Here is a 23,505-nt window from a genome sequence, read left to right as displayed (position 1 = left end):
CCTACACTGGCTACCAGTCTCTCAGAGAATGTAATTCAAAATACTCCTAATTACATACAAATCACAAAATGGTCTTGGACCAAAATACATATCAGATCTTCTCCCACCCAATATTCTAGCAAGGCCACTAAGGTCAGCTGAGACTAATCAGCTAATCATTCCAAGAGTGAAAACAAAACACGGTAAAGCAGCATTAAGTCACTCTGCTGCATGCTCCTGGAACAAACTCCCTGAAGAAATCAAACAGGCCTAAACCCTACGAATGTTTAAATCTAAGCTAAAAACCTTAATGTTTTGCAGCAGTTATGATTAAACACTAACACTCTATCTATGCCTTTTATCCATTAACTATTATCTTATTAAACATTTTATCTTTTTACTTGTTATATCTGCAGCAGTTATGAGTAATATCCAAGAGCTATAAATTCACTGTAAATATAGGCAGATGTGTCATTTTACTCTGCAATCTCACACACCATATCATGCAAGATAGTGGCTAAACACAGACGGAGTACCTGCAATCTCACACGCCATATCGGGACAGTGGTTGGACAACGGTTGAATACAGTTGCAGTAATAACACTTTTATCTATATCTTTTTATTCATTGTCTTATTATCTTGTTAAATATTTACCTATTTATTTTCTATTTATATAATGATAATAATGCATTTTATTTGTATTGCACTTTTCATTCAAAAGAATCTCAGAGTGCTACAGAGTTAAAAAGAAACATGCTAAAAAACATAATAAGTTAAAACATAGGACATTTTAACACATTTTTACTTTTTTACTATATTTAGGGTTAGGGCTATTCTTGTCATTTTTATTTTCTTACTAGCCTCCTTTTTCTGTATTTTTTAATGCTTAATGTAAAGCACTTTGAATTGCCCCTGTTGTATGAAATGTGCTAAACAAATAAATTTGATTGCCTTGCCTAATAATATACGTAGTCGACCAGTGTAGGGAAATGGAGCATTATGTCAAATCGGAAGAAGAAATGACCAATTTCTTTTGAAAAGCTTTTAATATCAATGTTGCCCTGGAGTCCCAAATTAAGTCCATTCAAGTGGTTGAAGATGTCACTTAAAAAGCAAACCTCTGCCATAAATTCCCTATCCAGCATTTGCAATAAACAGTTAGGTCTGGAAATATTGGTGACACAATTTCCATAACTTTGGCTCTGTACGCCAGCACAATAGATTTGAAATGCTTTAATTTAAGGCGTTAAAAAAATATATCACATGAAACGTTTAGGAATTGCAACCATTTTTATACACAGTCCTGTATTTTCAGGGGCTCAAATGTAATTGGACAAATTAACATAATCATAAATAAAAATTGTCTTCAGCAAGTGAAATGCTTGCTCGATCGGGTTGAGATCAGGTGATTGATTCGGCCATTGCAGAACTTTTTTGCCTTAACATCCTCCTGGGTTGCTTTCGCAGTATGTTTTGGGTCATTATCCATCTGCACTGTGAAGCGCCGTCCAATCAACTTTGCCGAATTTGGCTGAATCTGAGCAGAGAGTATATTCATAAACACTTAAGAATTAATTCGGCTGCATCTGTCTTATGTCACAACATCAATAAACACTAGTGACCCAGTGCCATTGGAAGCCATGCATGCCCATGCCGTCACACAACCTCCACCGAGTTTTACAGATGATGTGGTATGCTTCGGATCATGAGCCATTCCAAACCTTCTCCATACTTTTTTCTTTCCATCATTCTGGTACAGGTTTCATCTGTCCGAAGAATGCTGTTCCAGAACTGGGCTGGGTTTTTTAGATGTTTTTTGGGAAAGTCTAATCTGGCCTTTCTATTCTTGAGGCTTATGAATGGTTTGCACCTTGTGGTGAACCGTCTGTATTTGCTCTCAGGAAGTCTTCTCTTTATGGTAGACTTAGATAATGATATGCCTACATCCAGGAGACTGTTCTTCACTTGGCTGGATGTTGTGAATGGGTTTTCATGGGGGATCATCCACCACTGTTGTCTTCCATGGACGTCCAGGCCTTTTTGTGGTGCCGAGCTCACCAGTGCATTCTTTTTTTCTCAGAATGTACCAAACTTCTGATTTGGCCACTCCTAATGTTCCCGCTATCTCTCTTCTGAATTTTTCTTTTGTTTTTGCAGGCTGAGGCTAAGGATGGCCTGTTTCACCTGCATTGAGAGCTCTTTTGACCGCATGTTGTGCATTCACAGAAACAGCTTTCAAATGCAAATGCCACACTTGGAATCAACTCAGAGCTTTTACCTGCTTAATCAAGACATAAATAACAAAAGAATAGCCCACACCTGTCCACAAAACAGCTTTTGAGTCAGTTGTCCAATTACTTTTGGTCCCTTGAAAAAGAGGGGGCTATTAGAGCTGTAATTCCTAAACCCTTCCTCCAATTTGGATGTGAATACCCTCAAATTAAAGCTGAGAGTCTGCACTTTAATCCCATGTTTATGAAATAACTGTAATTTCAGCTAAAATAACAACATTTCCATACATATATGGACCTAACTGTATATGTGTTGGCTTTCTTGTCCTGACAATCTCAGAGAAAAGCAACAATCTCCTCCCTAACTTTCATTGAAAAAGGTCTTCAGAAACCATTCGGCATCAAAAAATCGCACATATAAACAAAGCTGTGCTATGTCAGTGTTGTCTGTGGATTCGTCAACATGACATGACCTCTGTGTTTCTCAGTCTGTCCAAAAGGGTCTCGAAAACATCTGTTGCTAGAACGTCAACTCATCATGTGGTTGATGTGTCAGACATGGGAATGTTTTTAATCTACGACATTGCCTGATTTCTGACCACTTATCAACAATAGCTAACATCCACTCACTCACTATCTCAGAGTTTGTAAAAGGCGTCTTCTTTTTAGCAAGGATCCATGCCACACGGAGAAAGGCTGTAGCCTTCTCTTGTGCGGAGCAAGTTATAACCATGGTGACTATTCTCTGGTTATACTGTAGGAGGCCGATACATTTTCAATGTTGTTTTTGGGAACATCTGAACCCATTGGAAAATGTGAGTGTTTAGTCTTGAAGTGCCTCCTCAGGTTATAGTCTTTTACCACAGAAACACACGTGTTACCCATCTTCTGGGACTGTTCCACTTGCAGGTATCCTCCATATTGCTTTCACTTAGCCTTCTAGATCAGGTTAAAGCCCAGAGAGGAGATTAGGAGAGGATTATGCACATACTATCTCAGCACCTGGAGGCTCTGGGCAGATCTGAGCGGTCCTATGGCGTAAGACTCGTCTCGTTCGACAGGGACATTTGGGGATATCATATCAGACACCGGGACAACTTGATGTAAGCAGGAAATAATGACCATGTAATAATAATGCTAGACGTAATGTTGCCCCATCCATGTCTCTTCACTACATCCATGTTACCCTCTCCACTAACAATATTTCCACCACTCATCTTCATGCATACTGTACATCACACCAAGTAATTGATTAAAAAGTAATTGAACTGACTAGAAATCATGTTTGGTATTGTTTTGTCACATGTCTGTCACATGTCCCCCCCGCCCCCTCCTCAGACACACACGCACGTAGAGGAGCTGTAAGTTATCAATGACATCATACTGAAACACAGACGGATGCCGTGGCGGCCGTGGAATGTCTGGCAACATTCCAGAGTGAATTCCAGATTTCCCAAGTGATTACATCTGAGCAGGCACTCTGGAGGCTGAGCAGGCTCTCTGGGGCTGTTTTGACAGGGATAACACTCGGAATTAAGAGCTCTTACATCCAGAATGACCAGTTTATTCTGCAGATCCCCAAAGCTTTTGGTTAGAAAAAGCACTCCCCTGTCTTGTCCTCTCTCTCTCTCTCTCACCCTCCCACCTACCTCACTACCTCTCTCCCCCCTCCACCTACCTCACTACCTCACTTACTCATTCACCTATCTCACCGTCTCTCTCCCTCAGTCTGATGCCTCTGTGCCAATGTAGACACAGTGTCAACTTCTCAGTGTAATAAGAGCCAGACCGTTACCTTTCACACCTCTTTTAATGCCATAGACAAACAGACACGGGTCAACGGGTCTTGAAGCCAAAACTCTCCTTGGTAACCTGGAGAGCCCACTGAAAGAGATGAGAGAGAGGAGAGAAGAGAGAGAGGGAGAGAGAGAGGAGAGAGAGAGGAGAGAGAGAGGGAGAGAGAGGGAGAGAGAGAGGGAGAGAGAGAGGAGAGAGAGGGAGAGAGAGGGAGAGAGAGAGGAGAGAGAGGGAGGGAGAGAGAAAGAGAACAAAGGACAGAACAACACGGCGATCTCCCACAGTCCATTATAGCTGCTCCACTCCCACAGGCCTTCTGTGGTATGTGTAATGACTATGTAATTAGTGTCCCTGTGTGTGTGTGTGTGTGTGTGTGTGTGTGTGTGTGTGTGTGAGAGAGAGAGAGAGAGAGAGAGAGAGAGAGTTACTGCCACAGTGCTCATGGACCGCACGAGACAGAGTCAACAATGCGGCCTGGACAGGGACACGCTCACATCAGCCGAGAAAGGGAGGGAGGGATCCTGCTTAGAGGAGTGCAGCTGTTATGATTTGATCTTTTTCTCTCTGGTTCGCTCTCTCCTCTTTCACTCTCTCTAATATCATTGTGGTATCTTTTCCCTCCTTATTCTCCCTTTTAAATTGGCAATCTGTGTGTATAGTTTTAACTATTATTTTGAAGCTATACAGTGTTTGTTTACAATAACATTGTTTACAAACAGTGGAATAAAACAACCTTATATTTGGGGTTCTGATGGGGTAAGACAGTTGAACTAAGCTAATGAGGCATTTCTAAATGATATTCTTCAAGAATCAATGGCTATGTGATGTATCATTAATTTCAAAGCCCAAAAATATAAAATGTACCAATCCGGTTACGCTAAGTTGTCAGCGGAAGGCAATAGCAAACATAAGCATAAGCAACAATTAGAACCGCGCGTGTGCACACACACACACACTCACACACACACACACACACACACACACACACACACACACACACAAACACACAAACCAGACTGCTGTGTATGGCTATGAAGTGTGTGGCATTCTTTCATTACTCTCAAAAGGTTATAAATCAAGATGTCAATAAAATGTTATGATCTATGATGCAGCATCGTTATTACAATGAGTAATTGCATGACAATATAGCTGTAAAAGAATAACTGTAACCATTGAAAATGTGTTTATGTGCCTGTGTGTGAGTGCGGGTCTGCTTATTTCTGTGTGTGTGTGCGTGTGTGTGTGTGTGTGTGTGTGTGTGTGTGTGTGCACACGCACATGCGTAAGTAGTCTCAGGCTTCTTGCATAGCGTTGCTACATTTGTATAAACTCAATACATAATTAACACATGCAGCATTTTCATGACCATGCCAGAAAACCCCCCCATCACTAGAACACAAGACATTAGCAGTCCCAGAGTGCACTTGCTTTCTCTTAGCCTGACCATATGTGACAGCAGCTGGTGAAAGCAGGAATAAGTCGGCAACTGACTTATTCCCACTTTCACCAGCTGCTGTCACATATAAATGCAGGAACTGGTGCAGGGACCCCTATGTGTAACTGGCAAGGTTTGAACCAGGGACCTCTCGCTTGGATGGCACAGGCAAAAAACATTAGACCAAGAGGACATCCTCATGGTACAAGACATTCTAGGTCCAATGAGTTCTGACATGATCACAGGGTTGTCCCTGAGTTCTTAGTCCTGTGATCAACGTCGGTGCAGCTGCCATTTTGGTTTCGAACCATGAAAAGAAATCCAGGTGAATTTTCAAGTTTATAGAATGTTCTAACTGGTTATTAGTGTAGGGCATGGGTCACGTGGCCTTGCTGGGCTGTTCTAACTGGTTGTTAGTGTAGGGCATGGGTCACGTGGCCTTGGTAGACTGGTCGCGCAGCAAGAGGTTGTTGAGGTTGATGACCGTGTTGGCGAAGTCGGTCAGCTCCACGAAGTCCGAGGTGATGATGTTAACCCCGCCAACGCCAGGCTTCTGGGCCTCCACCCACGTCAAAATGGTAGGAAGGTTCCTATGGAGGGTGGAGGGGGGGAGAGGGTGAAGAAAGAGAGTGGGGGAGAGAGAGTAAAGGGGCAGGGAGAGAGAGGGAGAGGGAAAAGAGGGAGAGGTGCAGGAGAGAGAAGGGTGGGAAAGGAAGAAGGGGATAAGAGAAAGATAGGATTCAATAGAGGCTGGTGAAACTAAAGACAGTCATTATCTTCAAAATCATTGTTTTTTGGAGACCCACTGTTTTAGTTATGAGCAGGCGCACTTTTAAACACAAACACACACACACACACACACACACATGCACAAACACATAGTATTTATATCAGTGATAAAGCCCTTAACCCTCTGCTAAGTCATGGCGGCTGTTTGGGACAAAACCAGGAAATTGGGAATGTTTATCCAGAGAGAAAAGTTTGTTTTTTCTTTTGGCTCTACACGCTAAAAGCTTAGATTGTTGAAATCAGACAATTACTATGGGGGTTAAAGTAGATATTCTCTGTTTTTATGTAATGGTATTTGTGTACATATTAGTTATTTAGAAATGACAGCACATTTATACATTGTCCCCCTATTTCAGGGCACCTGAAGTAATGCGACAGATTTATGTAATGTCTAGTCATGTTTAGTATTAAGGTCGACAATCCTTTGCATTCAATAATTGCCTACGGTCTTCGGCCCATTGACCCAACCAGATGCTGGGTATCTTCTCTGGTGATGCTCTGCCTGGCCTGTATTGTAGTCATCTTCAGTTGTTTTGAGGTCTTTTTGCCTAAAATCCTATCATCAGGAAATTAAATACATGTCTAAATGGATTTAAGTCTGAAGACTGACTTGGCCAATCAATCACCTTCCACTTTTTGGAGGCAATTTGGAGGCATTTGCTCGAGCAGACAATATTTCTATACACTGCTATGCTGCTGTCAGCAGTTACATCATCAATTAAGACAAGTTAGCCTGTTCGAGCGGCAGCTATACGTGCCCAAACACCCCTGCACCATGTTTCACTATGAGGTGGTATGCTGTAAATCTTGGGCACGTTTTTCCAGACCTCAAACTCTAACCTGACCATCCTTTTTGAGCATTAGCTAGTGGCTTGCACCTCGCAGTGAAGCCTTTGTAGGTCGGCTGGTGATGTATTCTGTGGATGGTAGACATCTATGTCATCTATCCACATCTATGTCATCTATCCACATCTATGTCATCTATCCACATCTATGTCATCTATCCACATCTATGTCATCTATCCACATCTATGTCTAGACATCTATGTCGACCTCCTGGAGAGTGTTCCTGATCTGTGCGACAATTGTTTTAGGCTTTTTCTTAATTATGGTGAATATACTTTGGTCCTCCACTGTAGAAGTCTTCCTTAGCCTACCAGTCAAGTTTGCGATTGCTGAGCTCACCTGTGCTTTTTCCTTTCTTTTTATTGATCCAAACTCTTGATTTTGGCATGCCTAAGATTTTAGATTAGATTAGATTAGATTCAACTTTATTTTCATTGCAAAGTACTATACAACTAAATGCAGTTAAGCATCCAACCAAAGGTGCAAATAGTTATATAAGGGCATGATATAAATAGAACAAGAATGGTAGTGATAGGTAACTGTGTAATATACACTATGTGCAGAGGTAGTATTGTAAACATCAGTTTAGTTTAGAGGTATATACAGTTATGAGCTATATACAGTTATGAGCTATGTATAGTGAGGTAATTTTGTTTGTGTTTCTGATATTTCAGCCTCATAATGGCTTCATTGACTTTCATTGACCTCTCTTTGGTCCTTATCTTGACAAACACCAATAGCAGACGCCAAAGGCAAATGCAAAACCTACAAATAATACTAGACATTGACAGCTGTCTTATGGCTGCACAAATAACGTGACAGAATACACCTGAGTGTTGTCATTTCTAAATGGTTTGTTTGATTTCAAATCTAAACATTTGGAGTATATAAATAAAGGAATACAAAAAGCTTCACTGTCCCATTACAAACGCCAGACACTGTAATATACAATCCCGTTTCCTCGGAAAACACAAAATTAGGCTGCTTCCTCCCAGACCACTGTCTCCACAGAATGTTGGCTTCAGAGTAGGGGGAAGTTGCCTCTAGTTTAGACACTGATCTAGCATCAGTTTTTAAGAGTGTTACCATCTTATGGTTGATGTGAGGATTTAGAGAGGTGGAACTGATCCTAGAAGTGTGCCTAAGGGCAAGAGGAGTGAGGTATCTTATAGATCCGTCTGCGTTCCATTCTGCACGTTTACTCAACTACATGTATGTAGAAACAATGGACTGTTCCTGTAAGATGTGGTGGAAGCCCATGCTTAAATGTATCATATGCTTTTTAAATCCATGTGAGGGAAAAGGGCAGTGGAATGGGGCACAGAATGTCAATCATGATGGATGCTGTGTTTAGCTACAGTAAGTGTTTGGATGAACATTTGGATTCATTATTAAACCAAGCAACTCAAGGCGCCATTTGGAACGAGGTAAATACCAACTGAAATTCAAGGAAACACAGATAATAGGTGTGACCAAGGCACCATTCAAACTGTGCCCATAGACCCCCTGGGTAAGGTTAGCTTTTAGGACCATTTTGGTCATCCTAAATTCGAGTTTGAGGACAGTATACACCTGACTGTATACATTGCCCTCTGCTGGCTGCTCAAAGAATGAGAGATAAATGACAATGCCCTCCATAAATATTGGAAAGAGGAAGCATTTTGTCTTCTTTTATACTCTAACAGTTTGGATTTTAAATCAAACAATTGCTATATGGTTAAAGTAGAGATTCTCAGCTTTAATTCAGTGGAGTTCTTTTTTTCAGATTGGTTTAACCATTTAGAAAGCACAACATTTTTCACAGATGAGCTCCGCCATGTTTCACAGATGAGGTGGTATGCTGTAAATCTTGGGCAGATCCTTTTTTCTCCAAACTTTCCACTTACAATCACTCTGGTACATGATAATATTTATCTTATCTGTCTACAAGACATTTTTCCAGACCTCTGCAGGCTTTTTAGTTACTTTTTTCTTTTTTCTTTTTAGTTACTAAAAAAACTATTTCTTAATTATGGTTATCCACCCAGTCATCCACTGTAGAAGTGGTTTAAAACCCCTTGGTTTACAAGCCCTATTGCTGAGCTCACCTGTGCTTTTATTTCTTTTTAATGATCTGAACTTTTTGGCAACCCTAAGGTTTTGACTATGTTTCAGATTGTTCTGACATTGACAGCTCTCTTATGCCTGCACAAATGATGTGATAGAACACACCAGACATACCGGAAACACCTTGTAGGAGCCATGAATATGATCTGTGAGTTTATTTGCTTGTTTGTTTATTGTTTTGATGAGGTTATGTTCTTCCTTCCGGAAGTCACATGATTATGGGCGGGGATAGCCCGAGGTTAACTAAAACACCTGTTCACCTGTATGGCGGGAGTGGAGAGAGAGGGGAGACAGGGTCGTTGTATTTTCTGTTGACCGCATTTTTGTTATATATTGTTTGTTATTTTCATATTTTATATGGATTAATTTTGTACGTTCACTAGTTTGATTGTTCCATTTCAATAAATGCTTTAAACGTACACTTTTTCCTCAAGTGAATTGTTTTGGCCGTGTCATAACATCAACACAGACCCTGCTCGCGTCTCTCAGCGACTTTTTTTACTACTGGACTCTATTTAGTCGCTACACACCTGTCAAGCGCATTTGTAATTTCATGGTAAAACCAATCTGAAAAAAGAAAGCATTGAAACATTGAATCTCCACACACACACACACACACACACACACACACACACACACACACACACACACACACACACACACAGCCCAAGTCAGCACACCACCACCACCACGCCCACCACATCTACTACAACCACCACCTCCACCACTCATCAAACCCCCACCTCTCCACCAGGTTCTTGCGTAGCCCCTGTAGAAGGCCTTTCATTATAGTTGGGACTCGGGGAGTGAGGATGGCCTGGGACACGTGGAAGGAGCCCTTCTTCGCCCTCTCAGCTAGAGTGGTGTCCAGGAACTACAATCACAATCACCACAATGGATCAGAGTTAGGTGGCTATGGTCACTTCATGCACAGGTGTTCTAATAAACAGATTATTTTATTTGATTTATTTGATTTATTAGGATCCCCATTGCTTTGCATCAGCTACTCTTCCTGGGGTCCACACAGAACATATACAAGAAATCTTCCTAAAAACAACAAATGTATGCGTGTGCGTGTGCGTGTGCGAGCGTATGAGGGACTCACCTGAATGAGTTTTGTGGCATCTGTAGTGTTGGCCCAGGGGGCAGGGATACGACTGCCGTGCCACATCTGGAGACAGCTCTCTGCTGATGGGTGGTGGTAGAATACCAGCAGCTGAGGGATGGAGTGATAGAGAGATGTTTGTTACACTTTCAAATAACAAATGTTGTTTAACAAATATTTTTCATTTCATTTCAAGCCTTTATTTCAACTCGGGGACCACTGAGGGAGACCCTCGTTTTGGGCGCAGAGTGTACAGGATATACACATACAGTGCAACACAATAAATACATAAACATACATAGTGCAACAATAAAAACACAATAAGAGCAATAACAATAACAATAACAAATACACATTTCAGCCAGGATCAATCAAAGCAGGTGCAAATAGATTTAGGTGACTTCGACTTGAATTGACCAATAGATGGGAGAGAGTCTATTTTAAAAGTGCTTTGCAGCAGGTTCCAGGAGTGTGGAGCAGCAAATAAGAAGGCAGTCTTTCCATGTTCTGTACGCATACAGGGGACCTTTAGCGTAAGCCAGTTATTTGATGGGGTGAGGTAAGGGCCAATATTCTGACTTAGCAGTGAAGAAATGTATGGTGGCAATTTCCCAAGTAGCGCCTTATAAATAAACAGATACCAATGCCTATTTCGCTTCATTTCCAAGGATGACCAACGAACCATGTTATATAAAAGACAATGGTGAGTGTTGTAATAGGCACCTGTGACAAATCTAAGGGCAGAGTGATAGACTGAGTCAAGTGGTTTTAGCGTTGAAGTTGCAGCATGTCTATAGATCACATCACCATAGTCCAAGACAGACAGGAAAGTTGCTTCCACAATTCTTTTTCTGTACGACAAAGGAAAACAGGATTTGTTTCTGTCCAAAAAGCCAACCGTCTGACGCAGCTTGCTGACAAGGTTATCAATATGATACTTAAATTGAAATTCAGATACCAAAGTACTTATACTCTGAGACTCTCTCAATGCCAGAGCCATTGACTGTGGTTATACATAGACAGTCATGATCAATATTTTTGGTATTCATAAATAACATGAATTCAGTTTAACTAGCGTTCAGATCCAGTTTAAGCTTGAATAGTGCTTCTTGAAGAACATTGAACGCAAGCTGCAGTCTTTCAGTGGCGAGTTGTACAGAATCTGCTACACAGTAGAGTAGATAATCGTATCGTTCCTTCTATCCTGTCTCACCCTTCACCTCTCTCCTATCTGCCTCCTCCTTATCACCTGTCACCAATCACTTCTCTCCTGTCTCACCCCACCTTCTCACCTTCGAGGCAGATAATCTGACTGTTCCCAGATTACCTGCCAGATTACCTACCCACACACACACACACACACACAACCTTCGAAATGACAGACAGAGACACACAGGTAAATCACAGCTTACACTGTCCTCCAATCTGTGTGTGTGTGTGTGTGTGTGTGTGTGTGTGTGTGTGTGTGTGTGTGTGTGTGTGCGTGCGTGCGTGCGTGCGTGCGTGCGTGCGTGCGTGCGTGCGTGCGTGCGTGCGTGCGTGTGTGTGTGTGTGTGTGTGTTTGTGTGTGTGTGGGTGTGGGTAGATCAACTACTTTCACTACAACGTTGGTGAGTATTCGACACAGTGACTGGCTCCTGACTCCCAAATAATCTCCTAACCGGCTGTCACTAACCCGTATACACCGCCCGCTTACAGACAGAAATAGCTGTGTGTGTGTGTGTGTGTGTGTGTGTGTGTGTGTGTGTGTGTGTGTGTGTGTGTGTGTGTGTGTGTGTGTGTGTGTGGCAATCATTCAGACAAAGGGATTGTCTCACTTTGAGGTTGAGTTAATTGTTCTTTGCTATCCAAAATGTCTCTTTCTCTCTCTCTCTCTCTCTCTCTCTCTCTCTCTCTCTCTCTCTCTCTCTCTCTCTCTCTCTCTCTCTCTCTCTCTCTCTCTCTCTCTCTCTCTCATTTACCATGAGGGTAGGATGTAACAATTATCTATGATGTATTTGCATATTTACTTTGTATTTGTTAACATATTAAAGCCATTTGATTTATTCTCAGTTGACAAGTCTTGCTCTAGTCAACCAAAACTCAACAATTCTTTGTATACAGTAGTGTTAATTAAGTGCAATAGAGTCAGATTATTTATAATTATCTATTATATTAATACAGAGCCAAATGACCCTGCCAATCCTTCTTATTGTAACTGCCCAGTTATAAGGGTCTACACAAACTGGTGAGGACTAGGAACCAGGTTTCTGAGACTTCCCATCTGTGGCGAACACCAGGGTAGAGTAACTCACCCCCAGCAGGTCTCCAACCCCAACCTCCCACTTCCCAACTGGCCACGCTAACCGCAAAGCCAAAGGAGTTAACTCTGTTAACCGGCTGTACCCAGAGACGTTCCACCATCCCCTTTTCTTCAGGAAATCGTGGGGGACCCAAAGGGACACAAAGTGTGTCAAGAAAATATCCCCCACACTGTTCCAGCACTACCTACTACTAGCCTGAACCGTTGATACAAGGCAGGATGGAACTATGCTTTCATGTTGTTTACGCCAAGTTTTGACCTTACCATCTGAATATCGCAGCAGAAATCGAGACTCATCAGACCAGGCAACGTTTTTCCAATCTTCTACTGACCCGTTTTGATGGGGCCATGCAAATTGTAGCCTCAGTTTCCTGTTCTTAGCTGACAGGAGTGGCATGTAATTGGTATGTATGTGGTTGTAATTGTGAGTGGTTATTTGAGTTACTGTTGCCATTCTATCAGCTTGAACCAGTCTGGCCATTCTCCTCTGACCTCTGCCATCAACCAGGCTTTTTCTCCCAGAGAACTGCCGCTCACTGGATATTTTCTCTTTTTCAGACCATTCTCTGTAAACCCTAGACTAGAGATTGTTGTGCAGGAAAATCCCAGTAGCGCTTTCTGAAATGCTCAAATCCGCCTGTCTGGCACCAACAACCATGCCACGTTCAAAGTCACTTAAATCACCTTTCTTCCCCATTCTGATGCTTGGTTTGAACTTCAGCAGATCGTTTTGACCATGTCTACATGCCTAAATGCATTGAGTTGCTGCCACAGTGGTTGATTAGATATTTGTGTTAACGAGCAGTTGAAAAGGTATACCCAATGAAGTGGCTGGTGAGTGTATATCAGCTGAATGATGTGCTGTGTCTGTATTGCCCCATTCCCATCTGCTTCTCGTATTGGTAACGCAGACGATGCTCGATCGGCAGAGACTTTACTGGGGCTTCCCAGGGGCCGCGTTTGGCTCATGCATTGTTCTCGCGTTGCTCTAGACGAGAGCAAATACTGAACATGTTCAGTGGGTGGACAGACCAAAATGGCGACTAGGAAGTACACATGTTATTGGTCAATTAGCAACACAAGCTACTACTATTGAAAATAATACGGTGACGTCAGACTTCAATATGTCCATTCTTAGCTGCAGAAAAACTCAAAACACAAAAATATTCTAACCTAATGCGGACTAAATTATGCAAATTATTTATATTTCACATGAAATAACATGAAAACTGAGAGTGTGTAAAAAAGCGATTTTACTCCCACACCTAAAGCAAGTGCACAAACCATAGTACTAATTGGTTGATTTAATACTCTACACAACTCCTCCACACACACATACTCCTGCACACTCTCCTGCACACTTAACAGTAATGTCTCTAGGCCAATTCTTTCAGAAGAAACTAGGTACACTACATACATAGCCTAAAGTATGGGGACACAAACACACAATAATGGTCTGGAGCTGTTTTTCATGGTTTGGGCTAGGCTCCTTCCAGTGGAGGGAAATCTTAATGCTGTAGCATACAATGCGATTCTAGAGAATTGCTTTCAACTATGCTTCCAACTTTGTGGCAACAGTTTGGGGAAGGCCCTTTCCTGTTTCAGCATGACAATGCACAAAGCGAGGTCCATAATGACATGGTTTGACTCGCCTGCATAGAGCCCTGACCTCAACCCCATCAGACACCTTTGGGATGAATTGGAATGCCGACTGTGAGCCAGGGCTTCTCGCCCAACATCAGCACCCAACCACAGTAATGCTCTTGTGGCTGAATGGGAGCAAATCCCCGCAATCATGTTCCAAAATGCAGTAGAAAGCCTTCCCAGAAGAGTGGAGGCTGTTGTCGTAGCAAAGGGGTACCAACTCCATATTAATGCAGATACTTTTTTTTTTTTTACATAATATGTAGTGTAGGCTATATCACAGAGTTGCCAACAGTCACCGTAGTTTTTAGCAACATTTTAAAAAGTTTATTTAATGAATTAATTAAAAGTTGTAAATATATATATATATATATATATATATATATATATATATATATATATATATATAAAGTTGTATCTTTGTAGTTCTTGTGGCCAAAACACTTGCTAGATTTCTGGACACAATCTGTTTAGATGAAAACAGCTGAATGGAAAATTGGCCTATATTTATAATTTATATTTAGCTTATATTCAAATATTCAGATGGAGAAATGATGACAGGAAACAACAGCCCTTTTCAATGCAGTGTCCAAGGAAAATATAACACATGGCCACATGTCTCATAATGATGAAATAGGTGGGGAAAAAAGATTCTACTACAAATCAGGATTCCACTGGTCAGATCAGTGCTTATAGGCTAGGTGCACGATCTCACTACTTCCTGAAAGGCAACTGGTATGAACATATCCTGTCTCACTCTATTGGTTGAATTGATTAATCAGCTGTGCGGTAAACCGTTGGAACACACAGTGCACAGCTGATTAATCAATTAAACCAATAGAGTGAGACAGGATATGCCAGGTGCCTTTCAGGAAGTAGTGAGATCGTGCACCTAGCCTATTGCAAAGCAGGAGGGAGGTAGGGCTTTCACCTGATACTTCTGCTCCCACAGGTAGTCCAGGCTGACCTCCTCCACCCTGCTGATCCGGGACATCTTGTTTCCAAACACTTGTTGGAGCATTCTGATGAGGTACGTGTGGTGCTCTGCCCCCATGGCGTAGTGATGGTTAAAGTCCAGGAACACCACCTCCTTACGATGGGCGTTCAGGAAAGAGTTAATGTCCGACAGACCGTCTCGCACCTATATGTGTGTGTGAGGGTAAGAAATCAAATGTATGTTACATAACGGGGAAAAGCAATTATTGTCAACATTCAAAAACAAAGTGAAATGTATACATTGTGTACGCTGGAATAAACATTCTCTGCTACTAACGAAGAAATTAGCTTAATTAGCTGACAATTCCACTGATCGCATCTATCCTAAGACCGATTACCATTAGGTATACATTAGACCATGGATTTGACCCAATGCACTTCATTTATTAAGAAAAAAATCAGTCAGGAACCTGCAGCACGGAGTGGGCTACATAATCATCACTGCTTGCAAATGTTTTCAATGACTCTGTCTACTCAGACATAAAGTACACCTCACAAACCATAAAGAAAATAGATGTGGTTAGGTTTAGGGTTGGTTGATGGCTTGATCAGAATGGAATAAGTTCATCCACTGTGGTCATTACGAGCGTAGGCTAAAGTAGGAGGGTAGGCTAAAGTATTGGGGTAGTGGTGGTCTAGTGGATAGTGAGTTGGACTTGTGATCGGAAGGTTGTGAGTTCGAATCCCGCCTGAAGCCACACCACTACTAGTGTGCCCTTGAGTAAGGCACTTAGCCCTCAGTTACTCCAGGGGGAATGTCCCTGTAATTCGTAATTGTAAGTCGCTTTGGATAAAGGCGTCTGCTAAATGGCAAAATTAATAAAAAATTAAAAATTTAATTATTAGACCTAAAGCAGTGATATTTGTATTTAACACAAACGTCTTAATATCAAATACATCTACCGTATACACCTATGCTGCGTTGCATGTTTCTACTGATATTTATTAAGAGGCTAGATCTGAAAACAGTTGAATAAATGTATCAATGCCACCAACATGACTTGATTATAGAATCATGGCTGCGTTCGTAAATTCGCTCTGAGATCGCCGGAGCGCACACTGGGTTCAACGTCATAAAGGGACCAAGTAATTTGATTGGACAAGAGGCATTCCATGAGTGTTGATCAGATTTCCAGAGCGAATTTACGTACACAGCCTAAATTGATGAGCGATTATTATATCATAAACGGGAATTTGATAAAAGTTAGAAACTTAATTTTCTGTTCACAGTGCAAAAGGTTCTTTTGAATTGATATCAGGTGGGGACATGGGCACAGATCCAGGGGGGGTCGTAGGGGATGTGTCCCCTCCAACTTCAGAAAGACAAGTTGTCCCCCCCAATATAAAATATTTCTAAATAAAGTATGTAATTAAAAGTATATATATAATAGAAGCTGACTCCACTTGTGAAATAATTCACACATAAACACAACACTTTTTGAAGTTTTGTTTATGTCCCCCCTATGTATCCTGCTAACCCTAAGTGGTCTGAACTGTTGCATATCCTAAACTAAGTGGGAATTTTGTGGAATTAAGTTAAGGTTTACTTCATCCTGATACCTTTCTTTGCTATTGGACTACGTGCCTACCACTATACTGTATACCCACCACTGTATACCCACCGCTGTATACCCACCACTGTATACCCACCGCTGTATACCCACCACTGTATCCCCACCGCTGTATCCCCACCACTGTATACCCACCACTGTATACCCACCTCTGTATACCCACCACTGTATACCCACCTCTGTATACCCACCACTGTATACCCACCACTGTATACCCACCTCTGTATACCCACCACTGTATACCCACCACTGTATACCCACCACTGTGTACACACCTTGTGGCCAAACAGGCCGTGGATGAAGTAGATCTCATGACCAGGCTCTCCAGGTTTGGACGAGACGCGGAGGTCAAAGTAGCGAATCCCCGCATCCAGCTGCTCCTTAAATGTCAGGTTCTAACAAAGATAATGACAAATCAGTGTTCAATAACATAAACACAGGTTTGAACAATGCTAAAAATAATAATACAGTCGGTCTTAACGTTGATGTTCAAAGTTAGAGGATGCGTTCATCCAAAGACACGTAACAAACAACACATACAGTGCCCTGCATATGTAATGGCACAGTGAAGCATTTTTTCTTCTTTTGGTTCTATGCTCCATAACATTTTACTTGAAATCAGACAGTTATTATAATGTTAAAGTAGAGATTTGTATTTGATGCTATTTGGGTACATATTGGTTTCACCATTTAGAAATGGGAATATTCTTTCTACATAGTCCCCCAATTCCAGGGCACCATACGTAATGGGATAGAATATATTGAGCTGGTTTCACAGACAAGGCTTAAGCCTAATCCTAGACTAAAAAGCATCTTCAATGGAGATTTTACATTGAAAGTGTGATTTAGTCCAGGACTAGGCTTAAGCCTTGTCTCTGAAACCGGCCCTCAAATGTCCTAATTATGCACTCGTGTTTAGAACTTAGTCGACAAATCATTGACCCTACCAAATGCTGGGTATGTTCTCTCGTGATGCTTAAGCCTGTACTGCAACCATTTTCAGTTGTTGTTTGTTTTCAGGTCTTTTTACCTTAAATCTTATCATCAGGAAATGAAATGCATGTTCAAAATGGAACTGTGAAGATTGACTTGGCCAGTCATTAATATGGAGTTGGTCCCCCCCTTTGCTGCTATAACAGCCTCCATTCTTCTGGGAAGGCTTTCCACTAGTTTTTGCAACATGGTTGTGGGGATTGGTTCCTATTCAGCTACAAGAGCATTACTGAGGTTGGGCGAGAAGGCCTGGCTCGCAGTCTGCGTTCCAATTCATCCCAAAGGTGTTCGATGGGGTTGAGGTCAGGGCTCTGTGTAGGCCAGTTAAGTTCTTCCACCCCAAACTCTGCAAACCATGTCATTATGGACCTCGCTTTGTGCATGTTGAAACAGGAAAGGGCCTAGCCCAAACTGTTGCCACAAAGTTGGAAGCCTACAATTCTGTAGTATCTCATTGTATGCTGTAGCATTAAGATTTCCCTTCACTGGAACTAAGGGGCCTAGCCCAAATCTTGAAAAACAGCCCCAGACCATAATTGTGTCCACATACTTTTGGTTATGTAGTGTAGATCGGAGTTATCAAGGTGACATATTCACCGTAACACATTCAATACCGCCTTGCACACTCTTATCTTGCCTGGATCTAGCTGATCTGATCACCCCCACACACAGTACACTTTCATAGCAGACACATACAGCGTCATCAATTTGCTTGATGTATTATTCCTTCTTCCATCCACACGCTCTTCTCCTCTCACCTTTTCCCTTCGTCTGGGAACTTCAGCGCCACACAGCTGTCTGGAAAACCAGGCGCAGAAACCTCCAATAACAGCTACACAACTTACACCATTATCATCATATTAACCATAGTTGGGAAACTGAAAACTAACACTCATAACCTACAATTCTAATCAATGTTTACAATTAGAAACAGCAAGCAATTACACTGGTGGGTGACTGAATGAGTCAGGTTGTTGAATAGGCTAAATTAGCTGCATTAGCTAAGTAAATGAAAGGTAAACTAAGAAGAAGAACAACAAAAAATACAACAAAATAATGTTACAAGAATAGCTTGCTCTCACTTTCTTTCTGCTCCTTTGCCATCATTTTTGAAGAATTTAATTAGAATTTAATGAATAGCATTTTGTGCCAGAAAGACCTATATGCAAAGACAGTGAGAGAGTGAACTAGCTAGCTTATGAATTTGATTGGATTGTCAGTTTGTGAGGTTGACATAATTTGGTCTGAGAACCATCCTCTCAAGTAGTGAAATGCGAATTGAAAAAATAAAAACACAATGAATGTGGCTTAACAGAGCAGGGAGTTACCATGTTCAACCATTTTGGGACCACTGATGACTACTTCTATCTGAGATGATTTTTCATGGTTTGTGTGAGCTGTTTAAGTGCATTTTATGCAGCAGAAGTGAGCAGCGTTTTTTTTACGTCAACTGTATTTTATTTAATAAACATTCAAGGGGGAACCATACTATGCTACTGTGGTCCAATCGAACCACTTTGAAGCCCCACCTGTGTCATTGACCACTTTTTCATGAGCTTTTTGGCAGCAAAGCGGAACACTGTCGCCAGGTGCTTCACTATGGCCATCTGGTCTGGACCCACAGGAGCATTTTCATCCACCCAGAACGTAAAAGAGTCATGGGACCCTGTGAGAGAGAGAGAGGGGGGGGGGGGGGGGGGGGGGGAGAGAGAAGGTGCTAAAAAATATATGTCTTAGAAAATGTTTAAGATAATATCATGGGGCGCTTATGTGGCGTAGCGGGTTAAGCGTCGACCATGTAACCGCAGGGTCCCCGGTTCGATTCCTGCCGGGGACATATCCTGCATGTCATCCCTCCTCTCTCTCTCACCCATCCTTCCTGTCTAAATCTCGACTGTATCTGTCAATAAAATGAAAAATATAAGTGGGACTGCCCCACTCAGAAAAAAAACAACAACTTTAAAACAATATCATGCCGTCTATACTCATACTGTGCCTATACTCTCCCGTCCTCCTCAATTGTTCACCAGCCTCCACTGATACACACATGTCACAGAAAACATACTGCCAACAGAGCTACTGTTACACTTTGCACTGTCACTCTAAGATCAGGTGAACAGTGAAAGACATGCACCCTAACTACATTTTATTGTGGCATATACTGTATAACAGTGTGTACCATAGGCTTTGTGAAACCAGATCTCTTCACTATGTTCACAGACTGAAAAGGTGCAACTTAATTGTGTTAGTGTGTGGGTTTACTGTTTAAACAGTTTGAACTCAATGTCATTGGAGTTCCCCTAAGCCCGAACAGAGTCCACAGTCTTTCATCTGTCACACATTTTTCGATATACAAGATGCTTTCAATTTCCATTCATAAAAGTTACACACAGATACACACACGTACGCTTACCAGGCACCGCAAGGTACTTGAGGGGCATGGCCGTGAGCGTGGGGGCGAGCGCTCCCATCCAGTCGGCATTGGAGTTGCCGATGCCCGCGGGCCGTGTCTTCATGGCCACGCTTTAATGCCCCCACACAAACACCTTTCAATGTCAAAAGTGTTACATCTGCCTCTGGTGCCGGTGTAATGCGGGTGTTCTTGTCACCCCCACAATGCTTATGGTACAAGAAATCATCCTGAGGCTAGGACGGCCTTTCCTGGACCTTGGTAAAACAGTCTTTCAGCACATGTGACACGGTTCCCTTGTGCAGCTCCCGGTGTGGTGTGAGTGTCTGGTGTCCAGGCACCCAATGTGCCTCGCTCTGGCTAATGACTATGGCTAATCTTCTTAGACTGAAATTATACTCGTTACCCCCCCTCCCTCTTGCTCGGGTTTAAGTGTGTGTGGATTAGGCCCACTCCTGCCCCCCTCCTTAATTCATGCGGATGAGGGGAGACGGTGACAGATAGACTGGAATCCCCATACAGTTCAGGAGGCACTGTAAAAAAAAATGTTATTTTAAGTGTCCAAATAGGTCTACCAGTCATTTTGTTCCACTGAGCTGAGAAAACGGCTATTCCACTGTAGAGTCCATGAGTCTTGGCAAGCGAGATACAGTGGCTGAGAGTTTAAAAGGTTCATGGTTGAGCAACGATACCAATACAGTAGTAGCAAGTCAACTTGACTTTTTCCACACATTTTATTTGAGGTATTTCACCTCAGCAAAACAACCACCAGGGGGCATTGTTGAACAATTCTAATGGTTAAGCATTAAAACATACCCAAGTGAGGTCCGGAGACACTTGTTGATGTTAGTGGAACAGTGCAATCATTGAATTAGATCAATACCATGCAGAAAATAATGCACTGGTTGTTTAGTCTGGTTGTTTAGTTGTTTAGGGGGTAGTGGTGGTCTAGTGCATAGTGAGTTGGACTGGTGATCGAATGGTTGTGAGTTCAAATCCCACCTGAAACACCACCACCACTAGTGTGCCATTGTGTAAGGCACTTAGCCCTCAGTTACTCCAGGGGGAATGTCCCTGTAATTGGTAATTGTAAATCACTTTGGATTCCCGACTCTCTCTCTCTGCTGCTGTTGTTTTGCAACGCCACATGGTGGTTGACCAAATGTTTGTCTCTACTTTTGTCTCACCTCTTCTGCATTGTGTTAAACTAATTTAGTAATACCTTGAAACTTTGCTAAGCTAATGCACAGTTATAGAATATAGTTGATGTATTTTCCCACAGATCTAGCTTGTGATGGAGAGCAGATGAAGGCTGTTGAGCCACACATCGATCAATAATTGGTCAGTTCTAACGTCCTTTCAACTAAAAACAATGCACTTTAGTCGTGTATCTGTTCAAGTGTAACTGGCCTCTTTTGTGCCATTGTATAGCCTACAGTCACCTGCCTTAGCTCAGGGAGAGAGGGAGATGTGGTGAATGAAGCTTACATACCAGGTACTATACCCTCCCCATAGTAATGTTGTATTTAGCAATTGAAATATGATGAATATATTTGTAAAATAATGTTTTTGTGCTTGTAGATGTTTTGAAGCAGGATTTACAACAGGGAGCAGAAACTTGTGCGAGAACTGCATTGATTTAGATTAATATCTATAACATTTGCTTTTATTTATTGGAACAATGTACTTTATGTTGATGTGCTTCCACAGGAGGCCCGGTCTTCTCTGGCCTACCTCAGCTTTTCTCTACCACATATTGTAACATTTAGTTGCATCTTTTTTTAGGAATAATAATCCTAGCATTAGTAGGTATGGTGCATTATGAACATGTTCTCTGTCATTGTGTAGACCTGATCCCTCCGTGTATGTTTACTACTTGATCCCACCGAGTGCTTCACCCACTCAAAGTTACTAACCGGCTTCCTTAACACTAGAACAGCCGTGCCTTTTTACCTACTAAAAGGGTGGTCAAAACCCATGGGTCAAAACCCATTTTTACAATGCTCACGCTGCTATTTACACACAAAGACCACTAGTTGGCCGCTTGTAAATTAACCTGCTTTGGTAGAACGCACATATCTAGGAAAAGTCATGAAATTTGATCGAGTGCAAAGATATAACATTTTTCTTTACTCATGGCTGTTCTAGTGTTAAACGCATTTGCTATGGTTGCTGCACCTTCAAATAAAGGTGCATATTAATGTCCAGTCACAGGCTCATGACATTTGCCCTGCCGCTAAGCCCAACCCCATACCTAGTGTTCACTATTTTCTGCTGCTGTGCAGTTTTTTTTTAGCTCATTGTAGTTTAGGAATATAATAACAATGTTATCAATGTTTTTTTTAATAACAATAACAATGTTTTTCAGGACCAATCCTAGCGCGTCATGCGTTTGTTTACCGTAATTTCGATGTGACAACATAATCGGGAATTTAGAAGAATACAAATGGAGGTAGAAACTGCCAGACTATACTTACCGTTTTCTGTTCTAATAGGCTTTAACTATCGTACGCATCGGATCTAAAGCGTAGAGGCTGATGTTCAAATCACTGAGACATCTCTGCAGGTGTTACAGGCATAGTTTATGAGTAGCTCATAGTAGTTTAAGTCTTGAGAAGATGAAGCGAGACCATAGGTTACCGCTAGACGGCGCCAACGTCCTTTGCAGCAAGGTGTGTCTGACCAACCCAGCCGGGATGCTCAGTCACAGGAAGTTATTAAGTCAAGGGCGCAAGAGGTACAATATTACCCCTTACCTCTGCCTCGTATCTGCCCCATACCGTTATATAGATACAGAGATCATATCATATAGAAACAGCTTATCAAAGCTGTGTTAAAACTGTGTTTAAACAAAGTTTTGTAATTCCTGAATGGTGATGAATGAATGGACTTTATTGTCATTGCTACAGTACAGGTACCAAACAACGAAATTTAGGAGGGGTGGCTCCCCTGGTGTTAGGAAAGGGAAAAAAAAAACTTTAAAAAATAATTTCACAAGAAGGGAAGGAGCTGGTTTACATAAATAAAGGCTATGTACACAGTCCACTGTACTATACTGTACAGATAGACGACTAGGGTTTTCATATTGCACAATAGTATTGTTTCACGTTATTTAAAGTGTCACAGTTTGCAGGCTTGAAATGAACACAGTAGAATACCCTCAAATATAAACTGAGAATATCTACTTTAGCTTCATGATAATTGTTTGGTTCCAAATCCAAACGTGGATCATGACCATGTCTGTTTGTCGTCATCATCGTCCCCGCAAAACAGTTATTCTTTTTTATTTCTCCAAAGACA

The 23,505-nt window shown here is 41.8% G+C and overlaps 1 protein-coding gene across 1 annotated transcript; it reads right to left on the bottom strand.

The window, feature by feature from the left end:
- Window positions 1-5,873: 5,873 nt before the first annotated feature.
- Window positions 5,874-20,311, bottom strand: plcxd2 (phosphatidylinositol-specific phospholipase C, X domain containing 2; the record flags this gene model as incomplete). Its single annotated transcript, XM_080543550.1, has 7 exons — window positions 5,874-6,033; window positions 9,928-10,058; window positions 10,290-10,400; window positions 15,167-15,376; window positions 17,078-17,197; window positions 19,325-19,461; window positions 20,209-20,311. The coding sequence occupies 7 exons, from the start codon at window positions 20,309-20,311 to the stop codon at window positions 5,874-5,876; spliced, it is 972 nt and encodes a 323-aa protein (XP_080399676.1).
- Between the last annotated feature and the right edge of the window lie 3,194 nt (window positions 20,312-23,505).

This window comes from Nansenia antarctica (genome assembly GCF_963989245.1).
Source record: "Nansenia antarctica genome assembly, chromosome: 12".
Classification (NCBI taxonomy): Eukaryota; Metazoa; Chordata; class Actinopteri; order Argentiniformes; family Microstomatidae; genus Nansenia; species Nansenia antarctica.
Note: the sequence above shows the minus strand (reverse complement) of the source record. Positions and strands in the feature narration are given on the sequence as shown.